The 10,571-nt window shown below is 43.3% G+C and overlaps 1 protein-coding gene across 1 annotated transcript; it reads left to right on the top strand.

The window, feature by feature from the left end:
• Positions 1 to 3,214: 3,214 nt before the first annotated feature.
• On the top strand, positions 3,215 to 9,694 carry cnga1a (cyclic nucleotide gated channel subunit alpha 1a; the record flags this gene model as incomplete). Its single annotated transcript, XM_084465425.1, has 7 exons — positions 3,215 to 3,300; positions 6,432 to 6,494; positions 6,751 to 6,954; positions 7,056 to 7,160; positions 7,832 to 7,938; positions 8,065 to 8,675; positions 8,783 to 9,694. 7 exons carry the CDS (start codon positions 3,215 to 3,217, stop codon positions 9,692 to 9,694), a joined length of 2,088 nt encoding a protein of 695 aa, XP_084321551.1.
• Between the last annotated feature and the right edge of the window lie 877 nt (positions 9,695 to 10,571).

The following is a 10,571-nucleotide window of genomic DNA, read 5'->3' as shown; positions in this document are numbered from 1 at the left end:
AACTTATCAAACACATCTCCTTCCTTTATTTATTCAGATGGGCGACGCGCCCGCCGCAGACCTCCCCGCTCCTCCGCCCAGCGATGACTCAGAGGAAGAGGAGGTGAGCAGTCAACAGAACACACATTTTTTTTTAATTGTAGGTCAGATTTAAGAGCTATCATTTGAGCATAATATGTTTGAAATACCATATCTATCCATCAGCTATAAGTGAGTGAAATGCTCTGTGAGAAAGTCTGTTCTGCTGCTTGCCTACATATGAGACAATTTCTCTTTTAGACTGAGTCTCTCTCTCTCGCAAACTCTCAAACTCTCTCTCTCAAACTCTTGAATCTTACCTAGAGCAGCTTTAAGTAACTATCAGGCGTGCTTCTCCTCTTTTCTGCTCTCGCTCCTCTCCTCCTTCTCTCTCTCTCTCTCTCTCTCTCTCTCTCTCTCTCTCTCTCTCTCTCTCTCTCTCTCTCTCTCTCTCTCTCTCTCTCTCTCTCTCTCTCTCTCTCTCTTTCGCAAACTCTCAAACTCTCTTATCTCAACGTCTCTCTCTCAAACTCTTGAATCTTACCTAGAGCAGCTTTAAGTAACCTCCCTCGTGTTTCCAGGAAAAAGCCGCAGCCGCCCCCAAAGCAGCCGCCGCCCCACTGAACTCGGAGGAGGCTGGCGAGGACGGAGCCGAGGAAGAGGAAGCAGCAGAGGCTGCCGAAGCAGAACCCGTGGCCGAAGCGGAACCCGCGGCCGAACCTGCGGCCGAACCAGCGGCGGAAACCGCGGCCGAGCCGGCTTCCGAAGCTGTTGCCGAGCCGGCTGCCGAAGCTGCCGCGGCTGTCGACCCTGCCGTAGTGGAGGCCCCGGCCGCGGCTGAGATCCCAGCCGACGCCGCTCCCGCGGTGGAGGCTGCCGCGGCGGAGGCTCCAGCGGTGGAGGCTGCCGCGGTGGAGGCTCCCGTGGTCGAGGCTGCCGCGGTGGAGGCTGCCGCAGTGGAGGCTCCCGTGGTCGAGGCTGCCGCGGTGGAGGCTGCCGCAGTGGAGGCTCCCGCGGTCGAGGCTGTCGCGGTGGAAGCTGCCGTGGTAGCGGTGGAAGCGGTGCCAGAGCTGGTGGTACTAGCGGGTCCCGTGGAGGTCCAGGCTGGGACTGCGTAGTCGCCCCAGTTTGTGACCTCAGTTTCTCTCCTACCGACCTGAATATTATATCTCAGTAGGCCTGGGTCATGTTGATAAGGAGCCTACGGACGGCGACTGATTTTTAATAATTAATTGTCAGTTTGCCGGATCATTGGTCAGATCACAGGTCGCATGTGGTCAGCTCAGACTGATGTTTGTTTCTTATGTCATTTAGGCATACTTGATGTTTGTGTTGCTCTGTGAAAATAAATATATGTGGTGTCTGAATGCATTCATTCATCAGGTTTATTGTACACTTAAAATGGATCCAATTGATTAACAGGTAGTCTAACCATTTACAATAAGGGTACAATAATGAACTATCAACATACATTAGTTAATGCAGTAATAAGCATTATCTAACAATTACTAGAGTATTGATAATTAACATGTAACTAATAATGGTGTAGTAATCATTTACATGGTGTTCATGTTAACTAAGTCATGTATTGATTTATACTTTATACTTTTATTTGTTATATAATAGTAAATGATTACCAGACACTAAATGAACTGTAAATAAACTCTTAGTTCACATAACTTATGTAATGGTTAACCTCTTTACCTTTATTGTATAGTGTTAGGCCTACCGAATAACATGTTTATCTTTTAGCAATCCTTAAACAATCATTTCCATATCAAACCTATAGTTAATCTTAAAATATATAATATACATTGCATTTCTGTTATTACTTGTCGGCTCTGTTGTTTGGATGTAATGAGGAATTGTCCATAAGTCTCACAACACTGCAGCCAAAAGACCTTCCTGCATGGGATCTCCAGATTCATTGACATGCAGTAAATGTACCATTGTAATAATCACTGCTACAAGCTTATATCCATAGATATGATGGTTCGGGCTGTCATTTATCACCACATATAAATGGACAAGGGATCATGTGGCTCCAGTAGGACAGTAGCAGCAGAACTGGTACACTCCCGGTGGATTTGCTACAGCTTTAATAGGATATCGAGGGGATAGGATAGAGTGCTGAGTAAGCACTTAGCCAGCCAGTGAGGACTGGAGCTCTTAGAATCCCTCCAATATATGTTGGACATAATGTCCCCCTTTATGGGGAATACAAACCACCTTATATTAAGGATCAGACCTGTTTCATATTGCATGTTTTGTTCTTTGTTTTTTTTACATTCCTGAGTAAAAAGCAGGAATGTTTTTTACTTCTCCCTGAAGTAAAAAAATCCCTGTAGCCATTCGCTTCTTTGTGGTTTCTTATTGATTGTGTCTCAGTTGTGATAAAAGATGAATACACGTGTTCTCTGTGAAAGTGGGTGAATGAAAGGAGAGTGAATGAATGGTGGCCTCACCCACTTTCATCCTCCTCTAATCCCCCTAGATCCCCCTCAGGGTCACTCACAACTTAGTCTCCTTCCTGGGACTCTACGCTGTGTTTAATTACGCGGCTGCTCGCCAATACATTCATATTATGAGCAATGCAACCTGTCTGTGCTCCACTCAGATCACAAAAAAACATGGACTCATCGCTCTAGATTAGCTTGGTGGGAAAGGTAAGTTGGATATATATATTCTTTTAAGTTTTATATACACAGTTGGGCTGCAGCTTATGGGGATTTAATATGCAGATTGCAGATGCAGAGCACATGAATTATGACCACAGTAAAACAGATGGAGCATGGAAGATGTAATACATCATCAAGGGTAGAGGGCTTACATCTCTGAGATTAGGCAGGCTGGAGTTATTAAGGAGGTTTTCTAAAACGTTTTGCAAATTAAAAGTTGAGAAAATGTGAGATGTAGAATGGCTATCCATGTAATAGAAAATGGATGCCTGTTCAAATACCATGTACCTGTTTTAATGTCATGTTATATAAAAAAGGATGCATCGTTTTTCACAGACTAAATCTGTTTCATATCAACTTTCATATCCCATATCAAACTCGACTCAATCTCAACTTGACACGAAACAATTCCAGATAATGTTAGGGATGTTCCCATGATCCCCTCTAGTGGTCACCATCTCCATGTAGTGAGTCTATTGTTGACATCTTACAGGCTAAACTAGACAGCTCTTCTGGGCATGAGCACTACACACGGCTCCGCCCGTCTCTGGGAGTCGGCAGACACCACCAACGTGGAGATGGACCAGCAAAGTGAAGAGGATATGTATGAAGCCCTATAACCCTAGCACAAACCCTATAACCATAACCCTGATGCTATGACCCTAACCATGAAACACAACCTATAACCCTATACCCTAACCCTGTAACATTATAACCATAGTAACCATAATTCTAAGCAACGCTATTCCTTAATCATTCCTTAATCCCTATAACATTAAACCCCAACCCTACAAGCCAAACCTATATAACCCTATTCCCTAAGGCTATATCCCTTACCCTAAAACTAACCTTAACTCTATACCCTAACCCTATGCCCTAACCCAAGAACATAATAATCGTAACCTATGTTACCCTGTTCCTTTACCATATAACCCTTTACCATTAAACCCCAACCCTAACCCTATGTAACCCTGTTTCCTAACCCTACATCCCTTACCCTAAAACTAACCCCAACTCTACACCCTAACCCTATTCCCTAACCTTTGAACTCAACCCTATAATCCTAGCCCTAAATCACTAACCCCCTATAACCAGTGTGCGAAATACCCTTCAATATTCGGGGGGGTCCCCATCTCCCGATTGTTGCGCAATATCGATCTAAATTTTCTCATGCAGTAGGCCTATAGCATACTTAACGCCTATTATCGCACGGCCCCTATTATTGCACAATTTCTGGTTTATCATACGATTGCGACCAACCAGCAACAGATAAAAGAAAGGATAAAGGTTCTCATACAAGAAATGTAGGCCTATTCAAGGAACAAGTATGCCAAAAATACGCTCTGTACACCTTACTTATCAATATAAAACACTGTAGTACATGTACGTGTCCATTTCACGTGGCCGTGTGCGATAATGGGTCGACCCCAGTATTATCATAGATAATTTTAACAACGTTCATTTCCGCGGAAAATTTTTGGATGTGAACCCAAAGTGTGTGAGCACACAGGACTGGCTCCGCTTGGCAAAAAATAGAACATATTTGTGAATAAATGTTTAAAATTCTGAATACTGGTGAGACATGGTGGGCTTAAACACATTTAAATGACCATTAGTGACAATAAAATATATATAGGCCTATATATATTTTTTTTGGACGAAATTTGAGACTCCCTTCAAATTTTGCTTTTGAGACTTTCAGGGGGTCTCATGGGGGGGGGGGGGGGGGCCCGGACCCCCCCGTATTTCGCACACTGGCCGCATATCATTCAAAACCCACCACAGTTGCGGCCATCGAGGACCGCGTCCGCATATGTTTTAAGTTGTCTTTGCCGCAATTTACATGACGAATCGGTGTTTCTGAAGTTGGAGAAGAAAACGCTATTCCATGTGTTAATTCGGCCTATTATTTGGCCATAAACTGAGCCATTTGAAGTTTGAAATTCATGTGGTAATGCATCTGTCTCAGCGGAGACTGCAAACGCGCTGTCAAAATATCAACTCGTCAAGTCAAAATGCGCTGGCTCTTAAAGGGGATGGGAGATGCCACTCTCATTGGTTTATTGCATGTTACGCGCAAAACACACGGGTTTCAGCCCAACCCATTTTAGATTTGCGCCGGGCGCAAAGCTCATTTATCTCGCCGTCAGAATAGCAACAGCGCCATAGAACCGCCCACAAAGTAGGCCTATTTTGACTTTGCGCCTTGACGTCTGTTAAGTATGCTATAGGCCTACTGCATGAGAAAAATTTAGATCGACATTGCGCAACAATCGGGAGATGGGGACCCCCCCGAATATTGAAGGGTATTTCGCACACTGTATGCGGCAATACATTAACAAACATCGTTTGTTACCAGTATTGTATACATTATCGTTATCGACTTGTGTTCATAATATGCATGTGTCCCCCTGTTAATATACATCGCCATGGACTGCATTATGCGTTACGTGTTTAATTTGCGTATGTTTAGACAGATGGGCGCGCACACACACGCGCATTCATTCGCTCATTCATTCATTCTTTTAAACACTCACTCGCGGTAAAACGATGTTTTCTCACGATCAAATACTCATCAATCCTAAAAGTAATGGGCTTGTACACGATGTCTGAGTATATGTGTTTGCTGTACGGTGTTTGCAGATGCATTGATTTAAGAGTAGGCCTACAACTTACCGCTGTATCAGCTGTTCTTTCCCAAATAATTTAACCAATCATTTACGCTAAAACTAGATTTTGTTTCGGAAGCCTGGAATATACTTTGCTCTAATGTATTATTGTTATTATTATTATTATTATTATTATTATTATTATTATTATTATTATTATTATTATTATTATTTTAACGCATGACATAGCCTACTATACTTCATTCGTGTTCATTCATGCAGCCCTATGGAAAGAAATGTTTCCACAATCCACACGCTATTTCTATGCAGTTTCACACGTATGAATAATCTTTGACATCATAATATTTAAATCAGGTTAATAGTTTGCATGTTTGTGCTGTGTATAGCCTACGTGTGTGTAAGCGTCGGCTATGTTGTAGTTCCGACCTGCCATGGCACGTCAAAATAGCAACAACAACTGCGCTATCCGCTATAGACCAGGTATTTTTCGGTCAGTGGCGCAATTGCATTGGCGCATTTTTTTGATCACTAAAATAGCACCAAGTAGGATCATTTGCGCCGGATCACGCCCCTGCTTTTCGCCGACACCCCTCTCCAGGCGCAAGTATAGTGGTGCCTGGTTGCTGCGGGGGAAAATCAGCTTTGCGCCGGGTGTAAACTAGCAACGACACATGCGTCGGTGTAGAAAGTCAATTGCGCCGGGCGCAAGATAGGGCCCTTCTTCTGTTTGGCGCACATGGCTAATTTGCATACGCGCACAGGACTGGCTGGCTCCGCTTGGCAAAAAATAGAACATATTTGTGAATAAATGTTTAAAATTCTGAATACTGGACATGGTGAGCTTAAACACATTTAAATGACCATTAGTGACAATAAAAAAAAAAAAAATTTTTTTTTTTGGACGAAATTTGAGACCCCCTTCAAATTTTGCTTTTGAGGCTTTCAGGGGGTCTCATGGGTTAACCCCAATAACCCTAACCCGAAAGCCCTATAACCCTAACCCTTCCTACAGCTACAGTACATGTTGTATGCCGAGGAACAGCAGCACAATAAGACAATAACAATCACTATTGTAAATGACCAACACATGTTTGTTGTCTTCTAGAGTGGAACCTGGTGGATCTTCTCACCCTCTGCTGAACATGAACAACAACAACAACAATGAAGAGTGAGGAGAACAGGAAGAGAAATCATCCCATACAGCCTCCCTTTGATGTGTTTTTAATGGCATTTCAGCTTGTGTACAAAATATAATAAAATGTATGGTGTTATTTTCCAATGGGGAAGAAAAAGTCGAAAGAAAGAGTAGAAAGAGTTAATTACGTTTTAATTACGGTTGATGACAACAACAACTACATCGGTAGAGCGCAGTGAAGGCGTTGGTGCTCAGACAAGACAGATGTGTTTGTGTCTTTTCCTTCTAGGAAGGATAATGAGGAAGATGAGAACAAAGAAAAAGAGGAGAAGGAGGCAAAGGAAAAAGAGGAACAAGAGAACAAAGAAAAAGAGGAGAAGGAGGCCAAGGAAAAAGAGGAACAAGAGAAAAAAGAAAAAGAGGAGAAGGAGGCCAAGGAAAAAGAGGAACAAGAGAAAAAAGAAAAAGAGAAGAAGGAGAAAGAAAAGAATAAGTGGGTGAATTATTCACTATTATGAGTTTGTCTGTAGTGAACAAGATATTATTTTCCCCATCAGAGTTAACCTCAGGGCCGTTGTGTTTGTGTTTTCTCAGGCCCAAAGAGCTCTTCGTAATAAACCCGGCTGGTGCTCTGTATTACAACTGGCTGTTCATCATCACTCTGCCCGTCATGTACAACTGGACCACCATCATAGCCAGGTGATGACCTGTAGAGAGAGACTACAGGAGAGATACTGGGATACTGGCTGGCTTTCGCTTGAACTTTCTGGACACATCAATAATATCACCAAAGTATATCAAATTATCTGCTGTAACAAACGGTTCAGACCACTGTGCAGGATACATAGGGTGGGCATAAACAAAACCTTTAGAAAGGGTTGGGTTTATGTGTGCATTTTTTTCAAATGTGGAGTTAGCTTCTATTAAAAATATAAAAATATATATCATTTGTTTTGAAATAATTGGGGTGAACAACTTCATGTTTTTCAGAAGTTAGAGGAGACCCCTCCGTCCCCCGTGGGATCTACGTCCATGCACAGGATTGCACATTGTTCTTCTATTGTTTTCCAATACAATACAAGAACAATACACAGCTTCCATCAACATTATGTTCCCAGCTCTCTGTTTAGTCCATTTACCCAGGGGAAAGGAGCAATCTTGGTTTTGTTGTCTCTTAGGTCATGTTTGCAAATGTATTATTCACATTATTATAATTATGTTGTTGTGAGGTTTGTGACCTTTGAGGAAGATCGATGTTCTTGTGGCCAATGGCTTAATAGGATCTAGAAGTGTAATTAAATGGCTATTTAAATTTATATGAACTACCTTTTAATTTGTATCATACTTCTTCTGATCCATATTTCCTCCAGGGCCTCTTTTGAGGAGCTGCAACATAACTTCTTCATATATTGGGTTGTTTTTGATTACACCTCAGACTTCATCTACCTTTTGGATATGGCCTTCAGAACCAGAACAGGTGAAAGGCAAATTACTTCAGGCGATCCATCCGGCATCTTAAAATGTTTTTTCAATTGAGAGGGGATTTTTATCAGCTGTTTAGCATTGGGCCATAAGACTCTTCACATGTATGTCTTCCATGCAGGTTACCTGGAGCAGGGACTGATGATAAAAGACGAGAAGCTATTGATGGAACACTACACCACTAGCTTACAGTTCCGTCTGGACGTGGTCTCCATGGTCCCCACGGACGTCATGTACCTTTATTTCGGCCTGGACTACCCTGAGATCCGCCTCAATAAGCTGCTGAGGATTGGCCGCATGATGGAGTTCTTTACAAAGACAGAGACCAAGACAAACTACCCCAACATCTTCCGCATTAGCAACCTCATCTTGTACATCGTCATCATCATCCACTGGAACGCGTGTTTTTTCTTTTCCTTTTCCAAGTACATTGGCTTCGGTGCAGACGACTGGGTCTACCCGGCCTTGGATGACCCCGAGCAGCCTGACTTTGGACTGGCCATGAGGAAGTATTCCTTCAGCCTGTACTGGTCCACTCTGACCCTGACCACCATCGGAGAGACCCCGCCTCCAGCTCTAGACTCTGAGTTCTTCTTTCATGTGGTGGACTTCCTAGTTGGGGTCCTGATCTTTGCCACCATTGTGGGTAACATTGCCACCATGATCTCCAACATGAATGCTGCCCAGGCCCAGTTTCAGTCCCGCATTGACAACATTAAGCAGTACATGCAGGTTGGGATGAAATAACTAACAGTGACTTCATGGTGTTCTTATCCTCACGTCTATCATTAATATGTTTTGATTCTCATTGGAATGTGTTGGTGTCTGTCCCTTTATAGGTGCGAAAAGTCAGCAAGGATCTGGAAGACCGGGTTATCAAATGGTTTGATTACCTCTGGAATAACGGCAAGGCCCAGGACGAAAGGGAGGTGCTGAGGTATCTCCCGGACAAACTAAAAGCTGAGCTTGCCATCCAAGTCCATATGGACACCCTGAAGAAGGTCCGCATCTTCGCAGACTGCGAGGCAGGTCTGCTGATCGAGCTGGTGCTGAAACTGCGACCACAGGTATTCAGCCCAGGTGACTACATCTGCAAGAAAGGCGACATTGGCCGTGAGATGTACATCATCAAGGACGGCCAGCTCGCTGTGGTGGCCGATGACGGGGTGACCCAGTTCGTGGTCCTGGGCAGCGGCAGTTACTTTGGCGAGATCAGCATTCTCAACATCAAAGGCAGCAAGGCAGGGAACCGACGCACAGCCAACATTCGCAGCATCGGGTACTCTGACCTCTTCTGCCTGTCCAAGGATGACCTGATGGAGTCCCTCACAGAGTACCCTGATGCCAAGGGAATGCTGGAGGAGAAGGGCAAGCAGATCCTGATGAAGGACAATCTCATAGACCTGGACCCGGCAAACATCAAGCCGGAAGTCAAGGAACTGGAGGAGAAGGTCAACCGCCTGTACAGCATCATGGAACTGATGCAGATGAAGTTGAGGAAGGTCCTTATCAAACACAAGAGCGCAGATGTGGCTCTGAGGCAGCACATCCGGGAGCTGGAGATCCTGTCGGGAGAAGAGGTGATGGACGAGGAGGACGGAGAACAGGAAGGGACCCCGGGAGAAACGGTGGCAGTAGAGGAGACGAGAGAAGAAAAGGAAGTGGAAGTGGAAGAGATGAAAGAAGGCGATGAACAGGAAGGTGACACAAAGGAGGATGTGAAGAAGGACGAGGATAAGGATGGTGAATGAACAAAACGTAGATGTAAATAATAATAAATAATAAATAAATAATAATAAATAATAAAAGAGGCTACTTATGAAGTAGAAAAAACAATTGTTTGTTTACCGGAAGCGAGTCAACCCTTGGATCATCCACATGAAGATCTGATCTTGTGCTTAGTGACAGCCATGTTATTGATGAGTTGTTCTGTCGTCTTTCATCTATCTCTAACTATGAATTTGCATTTGACCAAATTAATATTATTCAAACCAAAATTTGTGGGAAGCCAAAGAAATTGCAGATAAATATTTGACTAATATTATGATTGTAGTAGTGTACTTTTAATTGAAATGTATTTGATGTGACTTCCATATTTTAGAAACAGTGCTTTACCGATGTCGTAACTGCATCTATCTAGATGTCTTCAATCTGTCTGTTGTTTACACAATTCATATTGGGCCACCTGCTGAAAAAAAAGTAGTAGCTAGTCCAGTGGCTTCACATGAACATTTTCCCTTCATTAAATTACTGTTTGGCCTCCTGAGCTCCCCTTCTAACTTTGTTCTTTCTGTTGGAGGCCGAATTGGAGGCTGAATTGAAGCCTGGCTCCGTCTAGGGATGTCATACACATTAGTATGGTTAGCTTATTTCCCTGGACAAGGAAAGAACCTTTGAACTTTCAACTTCACAAGCTCCCTTTAAATACTAATTTTAAAGTGAAGATCTTAGGTTGCTTTCAAGCCCAAATCCAACCAGACAAGCAGCTCTGTAAAGCTGTACCTGTGGTCATCATGACCAGCCTAGTAAGACCCGGAATGATGGCTCCATTTGTCCAGAGATACAATAGGAGGACAGGCCAGACATAACCAATTTGATGAAAACCAATATTTACTAAAGCAAAGCAAA

The sequence above is a fragment of the Micromesistius poutassou genome (assembly GCF_964030765.1).
Source record: "Micromesistius poutassou genome assembly, chromosome: 3".
Taxonomy (NCBI): Eukaryota; Metazoa; Chordata; class Actinopteri; order Gadiformes; family Gadidae; genus Micromesistius; species Micromesistius poutassou.
The sequence above is the reverse complement of the archived record's forward strand: the minus strand, read 5'-3'. Positions and strand labels throughout refer to the sequence as shown.